Raw genomic sequence first — 25,615 nt, forward strand, 5'->3', positions numbered from 1 at the left:
CAGAAAGTGTCTGCACCTCTCTCCTGGAGACCCATGCAGCCCTACCCCCAGAAAGGAAGAGACAAACCCACACGAGCAGACCGTGTCCCAGAGCACTTTTATTCAGGGCAGCAGAGCAGATCGCAGCGGCTCGGGAGGCTCGTGCCCGCCGTGGGGAGGGGCGGGGGGGCCAGGGCGCTCGCTCAGAGGCGGGCCTGGCAGCTCTCCCCTGCTCGGGGGACCGGCTGTCGGGTCGGAGGAGCAAGGCTAACCGGTGAGCTGCTCCACACCTGCCCGAGGGCTCAGCGCGCGCCGCCGGTGAAGCCAGCCCACTCTGGGAGGGGCGGGGCGAAGCAGAGTGTGAACCCCCAAGGGGAGGGGCCGCCGCGTGCAGCACGCGGGCGCTCTCCCGGCGGCTGGCGAGCAGACCCGGGGGCAGGGGAGACAGGCGGCTGAGCTGCGCTGGTGGAAGCACGAAGCGGTGGGCGGGTTTCCAGGAATGGCAATAATTCTGGGCTCAGAGCGGCGAGGAGAACAAACCGCGGCTGATCTGGAGCGCTTCTGACAGAATTTGGCATTTTATTAACAAATCTGCATGTGAGTGAAATCAAGTCCCTCATCGCCTTTCTGCTAAGGTGGGCGTGGGGCGCACGGGGCCCCAGGCCTGTTTGCGCGTACCTGGGGCTACCGAAGCTGCGGTCAGGCCGCGGGCCGCCCCCACCACCGCCCCGCCTCCACTGGGTAAAGCCGAGCTGTTTCACGGGCAACGAGCCCCGAAGACTTCAACTCACAAAACTAAAATTAAGATAGAAAGCCAAGGTTAAGTCATCTTCGCCACCGGGCCTCGCCCACGGGGTGCCGGGGGAGGAAGGCCCGGGTGGCAGGAGTGGAGGGGGGACCCCCGGTGCTCGGATCCCTGGCCACCTCTGGGTGTCAGTGACCAGGACTCTACTACTTCAGGGGCAGTCCCGCTTGCTTGGAAAAGACACGAACATTCAGATCCTTACGAGTCCATCTGACGATAAATTCTAAGGTCAATTTTTATTTCTACAAAAGAAGGCGGTCAAAACAATATAAAACATGTCAAGATTATTGAGCGAGCTTCACGTGGAGCCTGACTCCAAGAAGGTGGAGAGTCCGATGGAGGGGGGCCGTCCTGTTCCTGGGTGGGGGCCGCGGTGGCCCGGGCTGGTGCGGGACACTGGCATCGGCGGAGGGTCAGACGAGCTAAGGAAGGGCGGCTGCACTCAGAAGGCGGAGGAGGAGCTCCAAGCCACGTCGGTGGACTCGTCGGCGACAAGCGAGCGCGGACCTGCGCGTGGACACGCCAGCACTTGTCTGCGGGGAGACCCGACGTCTTCCGGAAGGGATGCGGGGAGGAGCTCCTCCCTGGCGAGGACTTCCTCCCACAGGCGCGCTGTCCTCCGGCCGACGGGCCGGGGGCCTGCCCTCCGCAGGCCTGAGGCTGGAGGTTCATCCCGGCTGGCCAGCGACACGGGGGTAACGTTAGCCAGGGTTTTACAGAAGAGCTGGACCTCCCCTTTCAACGGGGTTTGTTGTTTTTTTTTTTTTTGGTTGGGGGTTGGAGTGGAGGTTTGCTTGTTTCTCGGTGTTCTCAAAGGAGGCTATAAATCAGTCAGGAGTCTGCACTAACTCCCACACCAGGCCGGCCGAGGGCGGAGCGGAGGGGCCTGGAGGCGGGGCCGGGCCTGGGGGAGTGGGGGAGTGAGAATCAGACGAAATGCAAGAACGTGGCAGCTGCAGGGCAGAGAGGAACCAGGGCCTCCCCCCCCACCCCGCCTTTTTTTTAAACCTTATGGCCTAAATGTAAATTGATTTTGGATAAATTTGGACAGGAAAAGAAACACCATTTTTTAAAAGTAGGTTGAAGCAGTGATTTTTAAAACAAAGAAAGCAGAACTAGAACATCTTAAATTTTTAATCCTTTCTTTACAGGTTACCTAGACCACTTCTGATTAAGAAAACTGTAGAAAGTTAGTAACTGCCACAAGCGGACGCCAGGCGGTGGCACGCGTCAACTTTCCAGAGTCCTGCTTTGTGGGGTGTCTGAATGCACTGCTCGGGGCCTCTGCTCACACTCGCTGGAATCCATCGCGGCAGATTTTAGTCCACAGGTCGCTTTTCCCCATATTTCTTTGTAAATTCTTCAGCATTCTTACAGAATTTTTTACGGTCCTTAGAGTATTCTTCGGCTAGGTCAGCCCGGAGCGGGTGCTCCGGCTGGGGGTCGTTCACCAGTGCTATGAGGGACTGGATGACTGCCAAGAAAAGCACAGGGCACCGCCGGTTAGAGGCTCCCACTCGGCACCCGAGCGCCTCCCAGGCCAAGAGGCTGGCTATCGGCTCGGCCAGAACTCCAACCACCAGCACTCAGCCCAGCGCTCCCCTGCGTTGAGGCGAGACTGAAGGAGGAGAGCGGCCAGTGCCATGGCGAGGGTTGACCACACTGCACAGCAAGATACCGCTTCCCCCCCCCCTCCTCCAGGCAGCCTTCCTGTACTGACACCCCGGGGAGCCCAGTCGCCAGGCACTTCCACCCCCCTCTCTCACACAGGTGAAGCCGCCCCAGGGCAGGGACCAGACAGTGTGCCCAGCACTGGACTTGGTTCACGATGCGTGGCAGGCCTGCCGGTGTGAATGGTAAGCCCCGCCGGAAGAGCCCTAGGAGCTCCTGAGTGGCTGAGAAAGGGCCCTCTGACCACCTATCTGACCACAGGGAGGCTGCGGCCCCCAGCAGCACTGAATGTCCACTCCAGAGGTGGAGGCCCTCGCACGGCTCAGGGTGGCCCCCACAATGCTCCTCCGAGGGCAGCCAGGACCTTGACAGGACCCCACTAGGGGGCACAGGGGAACCGCACACCGACATGGAAACCTGACTCTCCTGTCCCCGCCATCCTGCTGCTATGCTGCGATACGTTCACACAGAGATCAGCTCCCAACGGAATCAATTTCAGTCACCACCCAGCACAGCCTGCGCTCTGCTGCAGGTACATGCCAGAACTAGGCTCTGCAGAGGAAACCTGCTCTTATATCCCCTTATCTGGCGCCACTGCCACCCCCTTTCTGTATGGTTCAGGTTTGCCTTGTTTCTGGATTTTTCTCCCATTTTTGCTCCATTTTTAATGCTTCTTTACTTTCTTTTTAAAAACTGAGATATAGTTCACCATGCCAAAAACTAAACTCTCTAAAAACCGGACAATGTAGTTGCTTTCAGCATATTCACAAAACCATGTCAGACCACTGCTCACCTCACGAAGGCCTCCGTCACACCCACAAGCGCAGCCCTCTCAGCAGTGATCCCCTCCTGGCCCCCCAGCACCCCCTACAATGGATCTCCTTTCCGGCCCCCCTCCCTCTGCCATGTCTCGTCGCCTGCAGCTGTCAGCTATCTGCTACAGAGCCGCTGGGACCGCTGCGGTACAGTGACTGCAAGTGGCCAGCTGAGCACAGACAGCCCACAGCATGGGAGTGATAAACTGCAGTCGCCCTGAGCCACCAGCTCCGCAGACACTAATGCAGGGCAGTCATGGAACAGAGACGTGGGGACACGCTGCTGAGGTGGCGAGGAGGAGGGCAAGGCCACGCCAGGACCGTCTGGGGAGAAACCCTGCCTCCCACTGCAGAGCAGCGCTCCCACTGCCACCGCGCAGAGAGCAGCACCCGTGTCGGACGGCAGTCTTCTCTTCATGCCCCAAGGCAACAAGTACAGAAGAGCGCGACGTCTCTTCGGTTACCCGACTGTCTGGAACAAGCGCCCACAACCTGCACAAGCAGAGCGTGCTGTCTGCGCACCAAGACCTCCTCTGCAAACAGGCCCCTGGCTGCCATGGACGACCGGGGCGGCCTGTCCTGGGCGGGGTGCACAGTGGGGCGCCTGCCCCGGGTGCCAGGTGAGGAAGGAGACCGGAAACTCTCTGTGGTCCGGCCACCTGAGCAAACGCAGCTGCCGGCATCCGCACAGAGCTGAGTCTGTGCAGTAAAAGCCAGGCCTGGCCTCACACGAGGACACGGACCTCGTCTGTACAGAGGTCAGCGTGCGCAGACCAAGTGCCAAGTCCCCTGGGGACGCCTCCCTTGACTCTGCTCTGCCACTCAGCTGTGGGAGCCTGGTTGACGCCTTTCATGGGGACCTCGTCCAGCGAGTTTTGCTGTGGGAAAGGCTTTTAAACCCATCTTCCAATGGTTCCACTGGGAAATGGTTATATCGGTCACCAGAGAAAATAAACACGCCTGTAGGCTGTCAGCTTCCAGACTCACCCACTCTCCGGACTCTAAAACCATGTAAGTGGCTCAGGCAGTCACTTTTAAGAGAGCCACCAAAAACAGGAGGCGAGCACTGCAAAACAAAGTCACAGAGCTGAAAACAAAAACCAGGGACTCCCCGGCACCCCAGCGGGCAAGAGCCTGCCTGCCCATGCAGGGGACACAGGTCTGAGCGCTGGCCCAAGAACACCCCACGTGCCACGGGGCCACGAAGCCTGTGCGCCTCAGCTACGGAGCGTGCGCTCCAGGGCCAAGCTCTGCAGAGGAGAGGCCACCGCACTGGAGGAAGCCCGCCCGCAGCAGCGCAGACCCAGCACAGACAGAAGAGACAGAAGGAAGCTAAACATGGACCCAAGTAAAGAGCCGTCACTCGCAGGGGACAAAGGGGGGTGGCCACAATCCCGAACCAAGTGCTTCCCCAGAAACACGAGCACGCATGGGCACTGGCCCCGAGGCGCACAGAACTCAGGCCTGCTGAAGCCAGCGCACACTTCCACATGGGCACACGCCTCAAGCCAGGCCAGGCCCTCCCACCGCGCCCCTCGAGCCAGCGTCCTGCGGCCTGCCTCACGCCTCTGGCTCACGCCCTCTCCTTAGGCCATGAGCCCCCAGCACCCTCCCTTCTACCTTCCAGCCTGAGCCCACGTGTGACCCGCTGGGAGGCCGCTCCCCCTCCAGGCAGCCCCCAGTCCTTCACGAACACTCCCGGCGACAGGGTCGCACCCTGCCTGCCCCAGGTGCGCTGGGCTGTTCTGCCCGCGCACCCAGGAGCCTCCTTGCGGGCTGGAGCTGAGTGGAGATGCGTCACGCCCGTGGGACATTGGGAAGCACAGCCTCCAGGGACACGGGGTTGGCGCTGCAGGTCTCTCCGGGCTCCGAGCCCCCTGGAGTCAGAGGGGCCCCAGGAGGCGTAAGGGGCAGACGCCTTACCTTGGTCGGTTTTGGTTGCTGGCTTCCAGTTTTCAGCACTAATTACAGGCAGACACACCTGCCCCTTCTCGTCGATGTTCGGGTGGTAGATCTTCGTTTTGAACGTGATCTTCGGTGGTTTGAAGGGGTACTCTGCTGGAAAGTTGATTTCGATTCTGAAGGCCCCCTTATCATAGGGAGGGTTGTCCTGCAGAGAAAGGAGACCAGCGTGAGCCTGCCACTGAGACAGGACAGCTCCAAGGGTTTCACCTTGAAAACGCTTCATTTGATTCAAGAGGTTATATCAACTAAAGCCTCATCACCACCAAGGAAATGATAAGTAGTATTCGTAGAGCAGGGTGCCTGAGATGGACACCCTGGTCTCTCTACATTTTTTAAAAAATAAGACTTTTTTTTTCAGTAGCTGTAGCTTTACTGCAAAACTGAGAGGAAGACACAAAATTCTTCCACACACACAGCCTCCCCAAGCACCAACACCCCCATGTCACGACTGAGTGGCCGATACACCCTCACCCACAGCCCACACCCTGCAGACGGCTCGTGACGGTGCTGGATGCTGCAGGCGCCTTACACCCTCTGCCTGGAATCACACAGCCTGGAGCCTTTTCAGACTGCTTCTTTCAGTAATGAGCATTTAAGGTTCTTCCATGGCTTGTCAGAGCACTTCTTTTTGACGCTCAGTTTTATTCCACTCTCCTTCATGGATCACAGCCTTGTCATGGCGAAAGGGCTCGAATAACTCAATGACGCTGAGCCATGCCACGCAGGGCCACAGGAGACAGACGGGTTACAGTGGAGAGTTCTGACAGAAGGCGGTCCATGCGGAGGAGGATATCGCAAACTACTCCAGTGTTCCTGTCTGAAGAGCACCATGGACAGCATGAAAAGGCAAAAAGATACGACACTGGAAGATGAGCCCCCCCAGGTTGCAAGGTGTCCAATATGCTCCTGCGGAGGGCAGTGACTAACAGCTCCAGAAAGAAGGACGCGCAGGGGCCAAGGTGGGAATGGCGCTCAGCCGTAGACGTGTCTGGTGGTAAAGGAAGGTAAACCTTGATGCCGTAAAGAACAAATGCTGCATAAGAACTTGGGACATCAGGTCCGTGAACCAAGGTAAACTGGATGTGGAAAAGTAGGAGATGGCAAGACTGAATGTTAACATCTCAGGAATCAGTGAACTAAAGTGGATGGAATGGGCGAATTTAATTCAGATGACCATTTTATCTACTACTGTGGGTAAGAATCCCATAGAAGAAATGGAGTACCCCTCCTAGTCAACATGAGTCTGAAACACGGTACTTGGGTGCAATCTCAAAAATGACAGAATGATCTTGGTTTGTTTCTAAGGCAAACCATTCATTATCACAGTAATCCAAGTCTGTGCCCCAACTGCTGAGGCTGAAGAAACTGAAATTAAACAGTTCTATACGAGACCTTTTAGAACCAACACCAAAAAAGATGTCCTTTTCATCACAGGGGATTGGAATGCAATAATAGGAACTCAAGAGACACTCAGAAGGAGACTCTTGAGAGTCCCTTGGACTGCAAGGAGATCCAACCAGTCCATCCTAAAGGAAATCAACACTGAATATTCATTGGAAGGACTGATACTGAAGCTGAAACTCCAATGCTTTGGCCACCTGATGCGAAGAGCTGACTCATTTGAAAAGACCCTGATGCTGGGAAAGATTGAGGCAAGAGGAGACGGGGACGACAGAGGAGGAGATGGCTGGATGGCATCACTGGTTCAACGGACGTGGATTTGAACAAACTGGGAGACAGAAGAGGAGAGAAGCCTGGCATGCTGCAGTCCATGGAGTCACAGAGTTGGACACAACTTAGCGGCTGAACAACAATTATTCCATTGTCTGGATGCACACCAGTCAGCACGCTCGTGGTCAAGGGACCGCAAGCCTATGCCCGCTCAAACGGAGGGTCACACTTGCTCTCTAGGACCCAGCCTCCAGAGCTACTAATGTCAGAGAAATGCATGTCTTTGGGAGAGAACGTGGGGTGTGGGTGGGCTCAGGCTTCCTGCACGCACACACTCTGCTGCTGGCATCACCCCTCACCCTGCCATGGCACCCGGCCCTCACTGCTGGCCAGCAGGCACTGCTGCTCCGGGAAGCCGTGAGGTTGAGGTCAAGGTCACCGGCCGTGTTCTCAAGGCAGGAGAAGCCTTCTCTGTTAGTCTGGGTGATACCTGAGCGCAGGGACCCAAGGCGTCCCCAGAACCAGCCTCACGTTTGCTAACGGAACAGCTAAGCTGTCCGTTTCTTCTCTTGACCCTGCGATCATCAACACCAGTTTTCGTATTATTCTTTTGAACATGGCCAAAAATGTCCTCCGTCAAACACTGATTTAACGTGCCTGGAACACAAGGCCTCCAGAACCAGGCTGGAGTCGGCTCCACAGAAGAGAAAAGAGCGTCAGCCACCAGCCACAGCGTGCGGGGGCGAAGCAGGCGGGCGCCTGAGGACCCCAGGGCGACTCGCAGGAGGAGCCCCGTGTGCCGTCAGCACTCGGGAGTAAAACAGCTTCTCGTTCGGAGAGAGACTGACCACACAGCTTTCAAAAACGAAACTACGACCAGGTGGTCAGCCAGGTTACAGTGGGCGAGGCACTCGGGCAGACGATTCTCCAAAACGGATACAGACACGGGCAACAGGCTCAGGGAGAGAGGTTCCTCATTCCCTCAGGAAAAAGCCCACGAAACCGCAGCAAGAGGGGCTCCCGGGTCCCACGCTGCCACTTGGCTCTCCCAACGCCGGCGGCGCGACCCCTGCTCGGGGAGCTGAGAGCCCACGTTCTGTGTGGCAAGGCCAGAAAATACACAAAACCAAACACCACAATGAAGACACCACTTCACACCTACTAGGAGGGCTGTAAACGAGACCGACAACAGCAAGCCGTAGTCAGGAGGTGGAAAAACGGAACGCTTACGTGCAGCTGTCGGGGTGTCGACGGAACGGCCGCTGTGGAAACAGCCTGCACCGGTCAAAGCATGAGACACGGCCAGCATGGGGCCCCGCAACCCCACCCCAGGCCAGCACCTGGAGATGAAGGCACGCGCCCCCAGGAAACCCTGCTCGTGCGTGTTCACAGCGGCCTCGCTCGCGATGCCCAGACGGCGCAGACAAGCAAGCGCCTCTCAGGCGGGGATGGGCGAGCGGGCGCCGACGCCACCGTCGCAGCAGGGCCACGCGGCACGCGCGGCGGAGTCTGCACACAGGCTCCAGCAGGGAGAGGCCGCGTGGCAGACAAAGCTCACGGGTGCACACACGCAGGAACGAGCACAGCTCAGTGCCCGGGGCGGGGGCGACGCTGGCGGGACACTTCTCTGAGGATAACGAAACCCGTTCTGCCCTTGCGGCAGAGGAGGCACGCCGGAGGCCACGGACCCCACACTGCACACGGGCGAGATGCGTGGTCTCTGCCTCTCGGTGAAACCGCGGGGGAGGAAGCAGGCTGACTCAGGAGCAGGGCTCCGGCGGAGGGCAGGGGTGTCCCTCCTGGAGAGGCTGAGAAGCGCCCGAGGTCGTCCCACGGACAGAGGTGGCTGCTGGCATCTCGTGAACAAGAGAAACCGACCACGCTGCACAGACAGCCCACCTGCACACACCAAGATGTAGTCTGCAGTGCGCCGCGAGAGCCAGAGACTCAACAGCTCACAGACTGTGCAACGCAAGGCCAAGGGCAGGAAACGCGGGGACAGATACAGGCCTCTCCGCCTGAACCAGAACTCGCCGAGACGCTGCCCCCGCCAGTCACGGAGCAGAAGTCAGCCTGGGAGGAGCCGCGCGGCGGCTGCCCAGTCACAGCGCCCGTCTCCACGCTGCCAGCAGCCCCGTTTTGTTTCTGTCCACCCGGCTCCCTCACCGTGAACTGGGGCTGAGTCCTGACTGGTCCACACACGTTCCGTCAATACGGTGGCCGCCAGCCCAGTGACCACTGTGTACTTGAGACAGGGCTCTCCCGGAAGTACACTGTGAGCACAGAATAGCACCTGGGATTCAGAGACTTTGGGCAAAACACGAATGCAAACTATTCCATTAATAATTATGCACACTGCCTCTACAGAGAAGGTTCACAGCCACTTGCCGATGCCTGCGTCACCGCCTGAGCTCCGCCTCCCGTCAGATCAGATCCTAATAAACGTAAAGTGCCTCAACCATCCCCAAACCACCCCCACCTGTGAACACCTGTCTCCCACCAAACCCGGCGCCACAAAGGCTGGAGACGCCACAACTCAGTACTTGGTAGCTCTGGCCAGGGCACTCGGGCGAGAAAAGGAAATAGAGCATCCTCACTGGAGAGGGGGAAATGGACCACCTTGGTCGGGACCTGGCCTGATCGTACACACACGGAAAACTAAAGATGAGTCACACACAAACCGTCAGAAACCAAAGCAACGCGAACGTCACCCACATTTCTGTACACGAACAACGATCGACAGGGAACCCAAAACGGAGTTGCCACTGGGAAGATGAAAATACCCAAGGTGTGCTTAAGCAAGGAGGCTGTTACAGACTCAATGCTGGTGCCCCCACCCCGCCCAGGTGCTCACACGGGTGCCCTCACCCACAGCGTGCAGAGAGTAAAGAGGCAACTAAGGCTCAACAGTGTCACAGGGTGGAGTCCAGGGCTGACGACATCCGTGTCCTCAATGAAGAGAGCTCCTGCGGCTTCCCTGGAGGTCCGGAGGTTAGGACAGGCTGCTTTCACTGCTGAGGCCGCAAGTTCAATCCCTGGTCCTGCAGGCGATGTGGTCAAAAGGGAAGAGCGCGCGCCTGCTCTGCCCCCAAGCGCTGAGACAAGGAAGCCCGACGACACGAGGGCCCTGCCAGCCCCCCGGGACTCTGGCCTCCGGAGCTGTGAGAAAACTGAAATCTGGGCTTTTGTGTGGCCCAGCCTACGGTTTTGTTTTTACATCCTGAGCTGAAAAATACAGAGGTGTGAAGCCTGTACACTGGAGATTATGAAGCACTGCTGAAAGAAGAGAAAACCTAACTAAGTGGAAAGACGTCCTGGGTTCACAGACTACGAGACTTACTGTAGATGGTAATGCTATCGTCATCTACAATAACAGACAGTAACAGTAAAGCGATCTGAAAATTCAATATGATGCCTCTCAAAACCTCAATTTTTTTCCCCGCAAATGGAAGAACCCTTCCCAAAAATCAAACAGGACCTCGAGGTGCGTTACTGAACCAAACCTGGTCTGCGTGCCGGCGCTCGGCAGAGCCTGTCTGCTGACACGGGGTCACGTGAAGGGACGCACAGGAGCCACGCAAGCAGTCAGGGCGGCGCCGGCTCACAGCTCAGGAGAGAGCTGGCAAACCCGGGGGGCCCAGGCTATGCACCCGGCTCGGGCGGGGTACTCGCTGGCGAAGGTGAGGCGACAGGTGTGGTCCCAAGGGTCAAGGCTACCGATCCTTAGGCGTCAGCAGGCGGCCTGCTCACGGCCACCAAGTAGCTCCTTCCTTCCACTGGGTTTTAGGGTCTGAAAAACAACTCAGGAATCGTGCATCAGACACTCGGAGCTAGGGACTTCAGGGAGGAGTGAGAGCAGAGTCACGGAGGGGGCTGCCGGCAAGGCCCCACAGGGTCCTGCTCAGGCGCACAGGAGCCCGCACCCGCCAAAACCATCTTGAGAAAGATCAACACGGGAGAGCTCACGCTTCCTGATTTCAAAACCTCATACAAAGCTACAGTACGCAAAACAGTGTGGTCCTGGCGTGAGGACAGACACCCAGACCAGCAGAGCTGAGTCCAGGAGTGAACCCTCCCAAGTGGGCGCGCGCTCCTCTGCTCCTACCAGGTCACAGCTCATTCACAGCGCCGTCAGCTCGTGACTCACCGTCAGCACGGTGCTGCCTTAGTTTCTGCTGCACAAGAGAGTGAGTCGGGTGCACACACACACACACCAACTTTTTCCTACGACTCTTCCCCAGGTAGGTCGCTGGACGGGACTGAGTAGTTCCCTGCAGCACAGTGGGTCCTTGTTAGTAATCCAGCTCTATTAACTTTTGACAAGGACACCAAGATCATTCAGTGGGAAAGAGCAGTCTTTTCGACAAATAGCCCTAAAAAAACTAGATATCCACAGACAGAAAGGATGAAGTTGGACCTTTATCCCTACACCATTTAAAAACAAAAAGGATCAATGACCTAAATTTGAGAGTTAAGACTGTAAGAATTCTCAGAAGAGAACAAAAGTCAAACCTGCATGACCCTGGGTTGGCAATAGTTTCTTGAATATGACACAGGCAGCAAAAGAAAAGATAGATGAAATGGCCTTCATGAATATTAAACATTTTGTGCACCAAAGGACATAATCAAGGGACTAAAAAGAAAACCAACTGAATGGTAGAAAATATCTGCAAATTACAAGTCTGATGAGGGTTTAATATAAAGAACTCCTACAACTAGAAGACAGAGAGACAAACGTGTAGCAGCTTTATTCAGAATTGCCAAGATGCCTTCAGGGGCGAATGGATAAACAAACTGTGTGCGTTCCAACAACAGAATATTGTTTGGCATTAAAGAGAAACGGACTATCCAATCACACGGACGAGTCTGACGCGCGCGCCACTCAGGGAGAGACGACAACCTGAGGACCTGCTTTCCTAGTCCAACTGCAGGAGGCTCTCAAAGCGGGCGGACGAGGGGCCAGCTCAGAGCACAGTGCCAGCGGCGGCCGGAGCCGTGGGTGCGGGTGAAGGGCGGGGGCAGCAAGGCTGCTCCGTGTGGCGCCCCATGGCTGACACGCGGCGCCCCAGCAGCACACGCACAGCATGTGAAGCTGAGCAGGACCCCACACGGCCCTTCAGGTGACTGTGGTGCCCACGCACGCTCCTCGGGTGTAGCTCTGAGGTACTAGCTAACATCCAAAACAGAACTGCCATGAGACACTGCTGCTGCTGCTGAGTTGCTCAGTCGTGTCTGACTCTGTGCGACCCCACAAACGGCAGCCCACCAGGCTCCACCATCCCTGGGATTCTCCAGGCAAGAACACGAGTGGGTTGCCATTGCCTTCTCCACCCATGAGACGCTAGCTGACTTCTACTTGAATGGTGATAACATAAAAAAGTGGGGGGCTGATCACTGTGGGTTAGGGGGATCACTGTGGATTAGGGGGATCACTGTGGGTAAGGTGGGGGACCACTGTGGATAAGGGGGAGATAACTGGATTAGGGGGGATGACTGTGCATAAAGGGGTAACTGGATAAGGAGGGGCGGGGAAGCTAGAAGCCCTGCACTCTGGTGGTGGGACTGTGAGGCAGTGCAGCCACCATGGAAATCAGTGTGGCAGCTTCTCAAAGACAAACCCAGAGCCATCACGTGACCCAGCCGCTCCTCGTATTTCCCAAAGCCCTGAAGACGGGGACTCAAGCAGACACCTGCACACCGACGCGCACAGCAGCATCACCACGACGGCCAAAGAGGCAAACGAGCCCCTGTCCACCAGCGGGCGGACGGATGCACACAAGGCTCAGTACACGTGTGACAAAAGCCGACTCATCCATAAAAGTGGTGCTCTTATACAGAGTACAAAGCAGATGAACCTTCAAACAATTCTAAGTGAAATAAACCAGATAAAAAAACAACGTTTTATACAACTCATTTATATAAACTATCAAACTCACAGACACAGAAAGCAGATTAGAAAGTACCAGGGTTGGGCTGAAGAGTGGAGCACTACTACTTCACGGGTGCAGATTTTATTTCAGTGTGGGCTCTGGAAATGCAGTGACGATGGCCGCAAAACAGCCCGACTGTAATTGACGTCACTGATCGCTCAGTTACAGGCTGAACTGACAAACTGCGTTACGTAAATTCTATCACAATGAAAACACCAGTGAACCAACATCTACTAGTTTTTTAATAGAGAAACTTTGAGCACTTCCCTGGTGCTCTAGTGGTTATTCTGCCTACCACTGCAGGAGACGTGGGTTCAATCCCTGGCCCAGGAAGAGCCCCATGCCGCAGAGCGACTGAGCTCCCTCCCGCACCACAGCTACGTGGGCTTCCCTGGTGGCTTGGTGATCAGGAACTCGCCTGCCAAGGCAGCAGACGCGGGTTCAACCCTTGGGTTGGGAAGATTCCTGGAGAAGGCAACGGTGACCCGCTCCAGTATCCTAGCCCGGGACACCATGGAGAGAGGAGCCCAGGATGAGCAGCAAGGCAGCGTGAGCAGCTCTGGCCGTGGCCTCAGTCTCTGGGCGCAGCTGCCCCAGGGGGGGAGCCCAGACCACCAGGACCCCACCAGCCACCCCACCCGGTGCTCAACGAGGCATCAACCCCCGCCCCCCGGCTCTGCCAGTGCAGCCCCAGGGACGCCTGCCGGACCGCCACTGACCCTCAGAGCCGCCGCTGAGCTCCTGGGATAGAAGGCCTGGCCCGGCCACTCAAACCCTCCCTGTGCACTCCCAGCACTTTTCACACGGCCCAGCCCATCGGTAGAGGACAAACGCCACGAGCCGGTGGTGGCGGCCACCTTCTGCTTGGCACGTCACGGGGCCCCAGAGTGGGCGGGGCTGGGCACAAGCAGGCTGGACGTGGCCGGCCTACCGCTCCCTGCGTGCACGGGCACTACACAGCATCCCTCTCCTTAGTTTCCCAAACGATGGTAAAGATAAACTGCACCCCCAGGAACCGCTCCAGCTCCAGGGACCTTTACAGAAGCGTGGCCCACAGCCGGTGTCAAGGGGCCGGCGTCTCTGGTCAGCATGCCCCCTGCTCAGCTCTGGCAGAGCGGCCCCTCTGCCACAAGGAGAGATTTCAGGCGCAGGGGGTGGGGTGGGGGCAGAAGAACAGGAAGGCAGGGGGCACTGGTCCGAGGGTCCCAGTTCAGAGCCCACTGTGGACACGGAAGGCACACCATGTCCCAGCGAGACCGCCTCCAGCAAGGAGGCTGAACAGAGGCCGAGACTCGACCCCCACGTCCAGCAAGAACCCGGAACCCAACGCTGGAAGAGGCAGGGCCGGCGCATGCGTGCTCAGTGGCTCAGTCGCGTCTGACTCTCGCGACCCCGTGGACTGCAGCCCACCAGGCTCCTCTGTCTGTGGAATTTCCGAGGCAAGAATACTGGAATGGGTTGCCATTCCCTTCCCCAGGGGATCTCCCCGACCCAGGGATTGCACCCTCGTGCCTGCACTGCCAGGCTGGTACTTCACTGCTGAACAGAAGCAGGGTCCCTGAGAGACAAAACGGAGAGAGAGACTGGACGGGCTGAGGGCAAGCGCAGGAGAGGACTGAGGGCCTGGGGCTGCGGCCAGACACCTCCAGCGGGCGCTGTGGGAAGCTGGGGTCCCCGCTGGAGTCTTTGAGGGACGCATCTCTGCAGGGGGAGTTAGGAAGGGCTGCAGAAAGAGGGGCCGCTGAACCCAGAGGGCAGGGAGGCCACAGGAGGCCACGGCGCAGAGGCTGCGCGTGCACAGAGGAGGCTGGGTGACAGGGAACTGGACGTGGGGCAGAGCCAGGGCGGGAGCCCAGGGACACTAGGAGGGATGCAGGGCAGGGGCTGAGGCAGCAGGAGGCGCGGATGGGGGCGGGGGAGGGGGGTGTGCCGGGAGGAAACCAGGACGCGGGCGCACAGAGGACCGGAGACAGACGCACGGCCGGACAGGAGCGCAGACAGAGGACCAGACGGGATCCGCCGGCCCGCCCAAGAGGCGGCGGCGGCTGGTCTGCACTGGGTGTGCGGTCTGCACACACGGCCTTTCCCGGGCCTGGGAGGCGCCCGTCGGCCCTGCGCCCGGCCCCGTCTGGGCTGCTGGAGGGGAGCTGTCCAGTACTCACGGGAACAATGAGCCCTTGCCAAGTCAGCAAATTAGCTTCATCGACCTGGATGTTACGGAAGTTTTTCATCCCACACTTGCGGATTTCTTCAAGCTCCTGTTGGTTGACAAAGCACAGAGGGATGTCAAACGGGGGAAGGCACTGCGGGTGAGCCCCTCCCGACTTCCTCAAACCAGACGAGCGCTGACGCCCCCTCGAGGCGTTGCAGAGCACCGCTGGCCACCCTGGCCTGGGAGAGACCCCGGAGCGGCAGCCCCAACCCACGGCCCAGCCCAAGGTGCCCCACCTCGGTGAAGCCCAGCCCCGGGGCACCCCCTCCCTGTGGACTGCCCCCGAGAGGCAGGGCACAGAGCGGGCACGGACCCAGGCCGTGCTGCCCACGCGCTCAGGTGAGGGGGCAGGACGAGGTGCCAACAAGCCCGGGGTGTTTCCACCGTCAGCAGGGGTGCGGCTTCTCTCCACAGGCCACGCAGCTGGGGCGCCAGGGCCCAGGCGCAGCAGGGGCAGCTCCCTGAGCCTGGCCTCCTGGGTGGCCCACGAGGGCAGGGAGGGTCTGTGGTCATGCAGACGTGCCCCATCCCGGTGACCGCACGGTCCTGTCCCGTCTGGCTGAGAGCCGGCTGGCACTTGGTTCTCCCCAGGGCACTAGCCTGACGGCCCCCGCCGCCCCCGATGGCAGGGGCGACCAACTGACAGGCATTACTACCCGAGTCAGCCACCGCCCACCCACGTCCCCGCCAGCCCTGACCCGGCTTGCATCCACCACAGAGCAGCCTCCTCTGCAAGCCCGCAGCCAGGCCTGCCTCCTCCGCGGGGCCCACAGCCCTGGAAGCCCCTCCAAGCCAGCCCCCTCCTCGGCACCCACACGCCCACCGCACGGCTGGTGCACAAGGTGCCCTGGGGATCTGTGGCGGGATGGGGGGAGGAGCCGGCGTCAGGTCTCGGCCGGTGGTGGTGGTGGGGTGCCCGGCATGGTCAGGTCGACTGTCAGGACGAGCAGGACAGCGTGTCACATGAACACGCAGAGGTGGCAGCGGGAACCCCAAGGGACCACACGATCTCAGCTGGTCCTCGACTCACAGGAAAGGCGCCCTGGGGCCCAGGGCCTGGGCAGACTCGGCGGGGCAGGGACTCTCCCCCACACTCCGCTCTCCGCACGAAGCTCCAGGCTCATGACCCAAGGGGGAGCAGTGCCGGGGAGCCCTTTCTGTGCGCTCAGCTTCTGCTCCTGCTCAAGACACGGAGTCAGAGCCTCAGCGAGGGGCAGGAGATGCCACGTCCCTTAAGGGTGCATCCTAGCGAGCTAAACAAAAGTTTTAAACCAAACGAGGGACTTCCCTGGCGGTCGAGCTGTTAAGATGCTGCACTTTCGTTGCCAAGGGCCTAGGTTCGATCCCTGGTCAGAGAGTGAAGATCCCACTAACCACATGGCCAAAAAACAGAAGATGACGGAAAGAAACGACAACGGAGGACGGATTCGATGAATTTTAAAATAACCTACACGTACGCATTACAGCTTCAGAAGCCCAGACACTAGCAACGTGAGGTGCGGGTAATAAACACAAGCAGGGGAATGAGGGATTCCACCACCGCATGGCCGGAACAAGGCCCCTGCGCGAGGAGTGGGAGGACAAGCAGGCGCGGGCGCCCAGCTCTGGCATCAAGACACGGGCGCGGGACGGGCACCCCCCGCCCCGGCCCAGGAGGAGACGACAAGGCCGTGTCCGCAGGGCCGGGCCTCGGGAAGGCGGAGCACGCTTCCGGATGAACCCGTCACCTCGCTGTCAAGTCAGGCTCAGCAAAGATGAGGAGGCAAGCGCCTTTGCATCATTCTAACCAACGAGAAGTGGGCACGAGGCAGAAGTGAGAGATGAGGAGACAGACCAGCCAGCCCAGGGCTTTCTCAACAGGGTGGCGGTTGCACCCTGCCCGTGACACCGCCCGCCCGGCCCTCCCCGCCCCGCTGCTGAGACCCACAGACAGCTCGCGCCAGCACACTCGCAGAAAGCCCCGAGTTGCACAAGACCGAAGCACAGACAAGAAGTGTCCCTCTCGGAAGGCCAGTCACACCTCCACCCAGGACCAGCCAAGGCTGGCTCAAGGCGCCAGAGAAGAGACGGGGTCGCCTCAAGGCCTGGCAGCCCCGCCGGAGCGGCTGCACCCCGTAACTGAGGACAGGCAACGGGGAGTGAGCGACGGGCAGGAGACCACAGCAGCTCAGAGCCGGGGCTGCCGACGGGCGCAGGAGCAGGGCCCCGCAAAGGAGAGCCGGGGGCGAGCAGAGTGCAGGAGCACGGGGTTGACGGCCGTGCCCACCAAGCTCTGCCTCGGCCCTGCTGGGAGCAGAGCGGCCAGGGCCAGCTGCTGAGAGGCCCCCAAAGGAGCCGGGGATGCCAGCCCAGGGGCAGGGGCTTCCCCGGCAGGAGGGCAGAGGGCTGCACCCCACAGGGCCCCAAGGGGACCGCTGCCCGGCGGAGTCTCTGCGCTGACCGACTCTGCCCCCGCCCCCCCAGAGGTGTGCACGTGGTGTGCCCGGCCAGGCACATGGCTCAAGGCCTCCCTGATCGACCTCACAGGGGACAGCCTGCCTGGGGACCACCCCGCCTTCCCACAGCGAAGGGCCCAAGGCCCAGACCACCACAGGCCTTTACAGCACTGGAAGCGAGCTCCCCGAGCACAGGCATTGCCCGGAGAGCAGCACGCCACACAACAGGCCCCGAGCGCACCCCGAGCGTGCCCATGGAGGGTGCATGCCAGCCCCCAGCCACGCCCCCAACACCGCTACACACGGAACAGGGCTTTCCTGACTCGGCGGGTGGCCGCTTCCACACGCTGTCCAAGCAGCAGGCAGAGCAGAGGACCGCGGTGCCTGCCCCGTCATGTCTGGAGACGGCAGGGCCCTGCAGAGAGCTACAAGAGACACTGGGGGGCGTTCCACTGCCCTTGAACCCTGTCCCCCCACACACACTGTTCCATGTAACAGGACACGACGTGACACGTGTTGGTGTGGAGAGCTCTGGCGAACCTTCAGCCAGCGCTCAGGGCCTGAAATGAAAAACGCAGGTGTCCACAGCTGTTATGCAGAGCTTCCACAAGTGACCTGATCCGATTCAAAAGACGACACAGGAAGGGGGGCCTGCCCACAGCACATCACACTCCCCTCCCGAGCACCCCAACGAGGGCAGAGGAGGCGGGATGCCAGGCAGGATGGGGCCTCCGTGTGGGGCTCACTCCCGCCCGCCTGAGAAGAGCAGCGTCCGGACCTCTGGACCCCATGCAGGCAGGCGGGTTTATTGACCGAGAGGCTGGGGAGGCCCAGCCACACACAGACCTCGTGCAGGACAAGGCCTGGATGAGAGCCTGCGCCGGAGCCGCCAGCCTGCGGACGGCCCATCACAGAGCTGTGGGTGAGGGTGAAGGGGGTTCCCCTGCCCCGGTCAGGATCGCAGGGGGCTGGCAGCCCTGGAATGGCACCTTCCAGGACTCACAAAAGACTCGAGTTCCAAGACGACAGAGGCAAGGACACACAAGGCCTGCTCTGGAGCCGTCCCTGCGCGGGAGGGCGCCCGTCGAGGGATCACCGTGCCAGCAATGTTCCGAGGCCCCTGCCATCCAGGCCGAAAGAAACCGGCAGGCAGAGCCTGACGTTCGAGGGAAAGGCACAGGAGGCCTATCCACCGCCAGCCAGCAACTCGTGGGACGGCCATCATCCGGAAGGGCTCCCCCTCTCTGCCAGACGGTGTCAGGGGGACCGACTCTGACAGGCACTTTCCCAGCTCGCATGCGACCTGGGACAATGACACCCCACTGAGACCCTAATGTAATTCAGCGCACTGGGAATCCAGCACAAGGCCCCAGGACGCGAGCCTCTGATTTCAGGGACTGCTCGCCGAGGGGGCAGGACCACCCCCCGGCGAGCGGACGGCATGGTGCCAGCCACGGCACACTCAGTTACCACCACGAACACCACGCTCAGCGCAGGTCCAGACTCTGGGAGCTGGTTCCGCCAACCTTCTGGAGAAATCAGGACCCCAGAGCTCAGGCAGGACACGGGCGAGCCAGAGGCAGACGGAGAGCTGAACCAGGCCCGGTGCTGGGCCACCGTGCGCTGAGCGGGGAGCACACAGGATGCGGCGGGGGCGCTGGGGGAGGCTCAGGCGGCCCCCTCGCCCGGCCCCCTGCATGGCGGCCCCAGGACGCGCGTCTCTCTCACCTGTGCGGCGGCGGGCCTGGCACCCCAGGACGGGACGGGGTGTGAAGCTTGCGGTGGGTCATCTGGAAGGTCCTTTCCTGTGCAGAGCTTCCCAAAAACGGCCACGGCCGGGTGGGGGCGTGCGGACGTCTACCAGCCGTCTCAGGACGGGCTCAGGGGCCATCGGACACCAGCCCGAGAGGGTGTGGGTGCCCCCACGCGACAGGGCCGCCCACACGAGCACCAGCTCTGACGCCAGTCATGGCTCCAGCCGTGCGCACCCACCCAGCAGGGCCGTCCCACAGCGTCTCAGGCCATTGCTGAGCTCGCTGGTGAGAAGCAGCAACAAGGTCTGGCAAGATGGTGGAGCACGGAAGCCTCCAACCAGATACAGGCCGAGAGCGTTCAACAGCACACCCCACCGCCCCCGACCCAGACGAAGCCTCCCCTCTGTCCCATCTGTCCTCAAGAGCCCTCGGCACAGTGTGGGCAGTGGGAGACCTGCAGAGCAGGGAGGGCCTGACTGGCACCCCCGTGGGCACCAGCCCGTGGGTGCTGGCCAGGCCTTGGCCTCCCACCTGCTGGGGCCCCGCAGCTCTGGAGGCTGGAGATGGTGGCCAGGGCTGGGGAGGAGACCAGAAGCTCAGGGTCCTTGCCAGGACCGCCTGCCCAGCTCAGCACCCTCACTGAGTCTGGAACTCAGGGCAGGAAGAGAACACCCAGGTGAGTCTAAGAGGCCCGTTCTGAACTCGAGAGCTGCCTAAGTCCGCTGCAAAAAGTAAACATCTTCAAACAAAGATGATCGCACGACTATCTCAGGAAACCCCTCGCTAACCTAGCCCTAATGGACAGGTGACTTCGAGAGATGGGAGGGCAGGTATGCGGGAAGAGGGTCGGCCTGTCTTCTGGGCCCCGACCCACGACCCCAGGGGCAGCACCCCCCTCCACACACCACCCCCCAGGCTGCGGTCTTCGCGCCCGCACTGACACCCACACAGGAACGTGCCAGGTGTGCCTCTGAGACCTCGCTGTTCAGTGACTCACTGTGTCTTCACACAGGTGACGTCGCCAGCGCCCAGAGGGATCCAGCAACTCGCTTGGGCTCCCTGAACTGAGACGCGACACTCCAGGACACGCTCCAGAACCGAGCTGTGCACCACCCTGCAGTGTCCTCCACTCTGCAGCTCGGCCCTGAATGAGCCCCATCGCTCCCTTCTCAGGGCCGAGGGCTGAGCTCACCGGAGCCCAAGGAGGACCAGGCCGGACAGGACACACGAGCAGACAGAGCCCTCACCAGCAAGCGCCCGCTTCTGGACGCGGCACCAGGGCTGGCAGGCCCTCAGCTAAAAGGCATGGCGTCTCTGCCACCCTTCCTGAGACCCACCCTCGAAGCGCTGTGACAGAAGCTGGTTCCATCAGCAGCCCAGCCAGCGCGGGGGTCCAACCAAGGGTAACCCCGGCCAGTGCCCAGCGTCTCACAAAGCGCTGCACAGGTCGTCCCTTATGCCCAGGGAGGGGGCTGTGCGAGGTAAGCGGCATGAGGCCGGGCTCCTGAGCATGAGGTCTGCTCTGAAGGACGGAAGCTCCTCACCGCCAGCAGCTGCCCCGCCAGTGGCCAGCGCCCTGCTCGGAGCCGGGGCCAGAGCAAGCACAGGCCTCCTCCCGCCAGAGGGGTCCTGCCCTGCTCCCCACTCCTCAGCGGGCGGGCATCCAGGATCTCTGCTCTAGGCTGGGCCATCCCCGTCCTCCAGCTCCAGAGGGCACAGCCTAGAGGGGGACCCTCCCGACCCCACAGAGCTGAGCCTCTGAGGACCAGGAGGCACCCTCTTGCACAGAGACCAGCTGTGCTGCCGTGAGTTCACAGGCCCCGGGGAGTCCAGGACGGGCGGGCAGGGACGAGGGGCTGCTAAGCCAAGCCTGGAAGGAACAAGCCAGGAACAGGCACAGCTCCTAGGAGCGGTGTGAGTGCGTCTCTCTGCGCGCTGCCACTCACGGATGGCGTGGGACCAAGGCGGCTGGGGAGGAGCACAAAGGGCCCACTGAGCGATCCCAAGCAGGTGTCCGCCACGGCCGCGGCCGCTCACACACGGGCACAGCGGCGGGCCGCGGAGAAGCCCGACGGGAGAGGGACATAAAGGCCCGCTTCAGCAGCAGCTGGCAAGGGGCTCCTCGCGGGGGAAGGGGCGAGGCGGGAGCCTCAGGTCCTCCCTTGGCACCGTGGCAGACAAGCAGCCCATTAACTAAGGGCAGACGGGCCGGGGCCCAGGGGCGCAGAGCAGAGCAGGCAGGGGGTGGTCCACAAACCCTGCACGGAGACCTCTCTCTCGAGGCGGGGGGAGGAACAGGGTTGGGGGGACGACAGACAGAGTCCAGGCCCGGAAGGATGGCGTCAGGGTTCTCCAAGCTTTAATTCCCGAATTACTGTTGTGTCAAAGAAGAGAGAAGTACCTCTTGAACACTTAGTGATCCTTTCCAAGAGTGAGAACGCTCCCCAGTGGCCTGGCATAATGAAACGGAAATCGACAGCCTCTTGATTCAGCGCTGTGACAAGATGAGAAGAGGCCCGCGCACCTCGAGACAAGCGTCTTCGTGCTCGTGTGCACCCCAAGAAAGGCCCCAGTGCCACAGTGATGGCCCGTCCCAGCCTCTCAGTGGAGGAGCGCTCACAGAGAAGATCATTAGGGGCGGCTGCACCAGTCTGGACTCACCGCCAGGCACGAATTCAGGGTAAAACACGAAGCTCTTTCCTCGAGTCCCCGCAACCCAGGGATTCAGAACACGAACACTGGCACACCACCACCGGGAAAACTCCCCTCCCACACCCCCCCCACCCCAGACGCGTAACCTCGGCGCCCGAGTTCAGTGTTCAGCATGGTTCCAGGGCCCGCACTGTCAGTCAGCAGCCCCCCCACTTGCTCCCATTATGGGCGGAAAGCACGCCGACGTGGAGCTGGGGGTGAGCAGCAGTTAAACAGCACGGAAAGGCCGCCATCCCTCTGAACCCCTCATCATGACAGTTACATCGTAAAAGTAACTAGTGCGACGTCACCCCCTTTCAAATCTACACATTTCCCCACTGAGAAAAGCCCTTCTGGGAAGACACCCGGCTGAGTGCTGCACTTGAGGCTGAAGTAAGGCAGACTGCCACCAGTTTCCCTCAGCCACACCTACGGGTTTCACTTTTGTAGCCATTTCCCCTCCCGACTGAAGCCATGGTTACAATCTGGCAGTTGCCATCCACAGGGAATTAGCCGCTTGCAAATTAAAATGTATTTAATGTTTTATTGACACTGTAATTCCTAAAAAGGGTCCTGAAAAAAACGCTAATCCTTTCGGCACTTGCTTTTTAAACTAAAGACTTTATCATGTTCACTTTGCCTAAAATAACTTCTTGGCCTGGCATATGCAAATCACTCTACTTTTAATAATGCATTTTACATTATCTGCAGACAGTCCGCTGTTACAAAGAAGTCTCTGACTCCAAGTGTCTCAGAAAATGGTCTCTGAGGAAACGTGAAGCGCTTTAAGACGTAATCCATTTGACTATTCAACACTGTTTACTTTTCACCACCGGAAATCCCTTTTATTATCCAAGCTCTGTATCGACTGACCTGATTCGGCACTGTTTTTTTTTAACCAGGCCGAAACACTGACTCTCAGAGTCAATGATGAGCATCTTGTAAGGAGCATCCAACACTGAACTGAAAGAATCTCCAGCCACTAGTCAAGACTCCAACGTGCTCCTCAGCACTCCTTGGAGTAAGACGGGAGACTGTGTCGGGAGGGGCATGGAACCTGGCATTTGGAGCCAGGGAGATGCAGCATCTCTCCCTGGACAGCCAGCTAAGCTTCCCAACTACCTCACTACTAAGATGATGACAACGACACACTAACTTTACGAATTATTGAAAAAATAAGGAAAAACTTACATAAACAATCTAGTACTCAGTAAGTACTTTGAAAACGTTATGTATTTCTTCTCTCCTAAGCTCTAGTTTGCTACAACGCAAAAATAATTGAAAAACCGTTTACCTCCCCTCTCAAACCCCTGGGAGCCCCGAACTGGGTCAACTGGCCTAGACTGAGGGACGCCAGGATGAGCTAGGCCGAGGTCCCTGCCCTGGAGGAGCTCAGAGCCCAGCGGGAAAGGCAAGTCCAACACAACAACTGTGACAAGCACTCAGAGAGAGAGCACTGCACAGAAAGTGCTGTGGTCACACAAAGGAGGAAACTACTCCTTCCGAGAGGGGACGGGGCGAGGCCTCGGGGCTGAACCCAGGACTTCCCGGGAAGGGAGGCCAGGCAAGGGGAAGGCTGCCTTTCTCGGGGACAGCAAGCGGCACGTGCCAAGGACGCCTAAGGGCTGGGGGCTGTGGAGTCAGACTGGGAAGCTCACTCCTTCCCCAGCTAGGAAACTGGAGCAAGCCAGAGACTCCCTGCATCCCATTCTCTCACCTTAAAACTGGGAATAACGAGGAGGATTACACACAAGCCTGAGAGTGAAGCAGAGAGCAGCGCAAAGTCAAAGCTAAGCAGAAAGGCAGCCACGGTGACGAGGTGCAAGAGTGGCGGGGAAACCAAGGTCCGCTGTGGAGCACAGGGACCTCTGCGCCATGTAAGCGGGCAGCCTGCATGGGAGGGAGTGGGGAAGAAAAGACACACGTATACACATGACGGAGCCCCTGAGCTGTCCCCTGAAACCATCACAACACTGCTAATCACCTACGTGTGTGTGCTCACTCAGTCGTGTCCGACTCTTTGCGACTCCATGGACTGTAGCCTACCAGGCTCCTCTGTCCATGGAATTTTCCAGGCAAGAGTACTGGAGTGGGTTGTCATTTCACCCTCCAGGGGATCTTCCCAACCCAGGGATCGAACCTGAGTCTCCTGCATCTCCTGCATTGATAAGAGGATACTCCGATATTAAAAAAAAAAAAAAAGAGTGGTAGGGAATCAAGCAGCAGGAGGTGTGGCCGAAGGGACTGCTTTTCCAGAAGCCTCAGGGTCTGGCGTGTGGGGAAGCCAGGATTAACTTCCCAGGACAATAAAATCACAGGGGTTAGGATTGTAAGGGGTTGGAGTGAAAGGATTAACTATGTGCTTTAGGAAGAAAAAGAACTTCAGTGACCCAGAAGGCAAGTCAGACAAGGTGAGAACTCAGAGGGGCATCCTGGGAGGTGAGGCCGTGATTCACAGTCATCTCAGTAAGAGCGGAGATGGAGGGACCAATATCAAGACGCCTTTTCAGAAAAGTAACGTCTGAAAGGCATCAAGGAGCGCTAGCCTTTGGGGGGAGTAGTGCAGGGAAATAACCGAGTATCGGTCCTCCCATCCGGATGACTGTGTGGACGGCTGGGTCGCGGACAAGAGAAGGGAAAACAAGGCTGGACTCCGCTGACCGTCCTTTTAAGCCCGGTTCCAATCGAGTCTTAGGAAGTTCAACGACGTCTCTAGCCCTTAGTTGACAAAAGGAAGGAAACGCTCCCGAGGAGCCAGGGCCCGGGGCGGGGTGCCGGGACTCCCAAGCTCCGCGTCTGGCTCTCTGCAGCACGGCTCTGCCCGGGAGGAGCCCCAGTCCTCCACGGTCGCTCAGGAAGCCGGCTCCCGGGCCCTGCTCGTTTCCGGCCCGGTGCAGCACCTCCACCGGCAGGGCTACCCGAGGTGAGCTCGGGCTCCGGGGAGGGTTGGCGGGGAACGGCCGGCAGGCGCGCTCCAGAGAGGCCTAGGCCCGCCCGGTGGGGCACCGCCGGCGGTTCCGCACCCGGGCGGCAGCGAGCGAGAGGGCGCCCCGCCGCCCTCGAGATACAGAGTCGCGGGTTATTTTTGTAAACTTTGGCCGGGTCCGACTCCCTCCGTCATCCCCGCCCCCAAGACAGCACACTCGGCTCCAGAAGGGCCCGGGGCGCGGGGAGACTCGGCGCAGAGACAGGCCCGCCGGCCCGCCGGGCGTCCGCGCCGCCCGGCCTAACTTTCGACCCCCGCCCCGAGCCCGGCGCGCCGCGGCCCAGGGCGGGGCGGCCCCGCGGGCTCGCCGCTCGGGCCCGCCGGGAGCCGCCGCCTCAGCCCGGGAGCCGCCGCGGCCGCCGCGCGGAGAGAGAGCCGGCGGAGCCGGGCGGGGCGGCGCGGCCTGGTGCTCCCGCCCGGGGCTGAGGCCTAGCGGCCCGTTAGCCCCCTCGGCTCGCGGCCCGGGGCGGCGGCCCCACGCGGGGTGGGGGGCGGCGGGCGGCGCCCCGAGGGGCCCGGGCGGCCGCGGGAGGCCCGGCCGCCGCCGCCGCTCGCCCGGCCGCCCGCCGGCCGGCGCCGGAGAATGGCCTTTACCTTCATCAGCCTCCTGCTGGCCGCCATCTTGGCTCTGGTGCTGCTGCTGGCCCAGAATGCATCGCGGCGGCCGGCGCCGGAGCCCCCGCACTTCCTGGAGCGGGGGA

At 60.1% G+C, this 25,615-nt stretch overlaps 1 protein-coding gene across 2 annotated transcripts; it reads right to left on the reverse strand.

The window, feature by feature from the left end:
- Positions 1 to 1,538: 1,538 nt before the first annotated feature.
- On the reverse strand, positions 1,539 to 25,571 carry UBE2L3 (ubiquitin conjugating enzyme E2 L3). 2 transcript variants are annotated; one of them, NM_001078094.1, is given in 4 exon segments: positions 1,539 to 2,258; positions 5,194 to 5,380; positions 14,999 to 15,094; positions 25,509 to 25,571. In NM_001078094.1, coding segments are annotated over 4 exon segments (465 nt in total). In that variant the 5' UTR covers positions 25,536 to 25,571; the 3' UTR covers positions 1,539 to 2,103.
- Between the last annotated feature and the right edge of the window lie 44 nt (positions 25,572 to 25,615).

Source organism: Bos taurus, chromosome 17 (assembly GCF_002263795.3).
Source record: "Bos taurus isolate L1 Dominette 01449 registration number 42190680 breed Hereford chromosome 17, ARS-UCD2.0, whole genome shotgun sequence".
Taxonomy (NCBI): Eukaryota; Metazoa; Chordata; class Mammalia; order Artiodactyla; family Bovidae; genus Bos; species Bos taurus.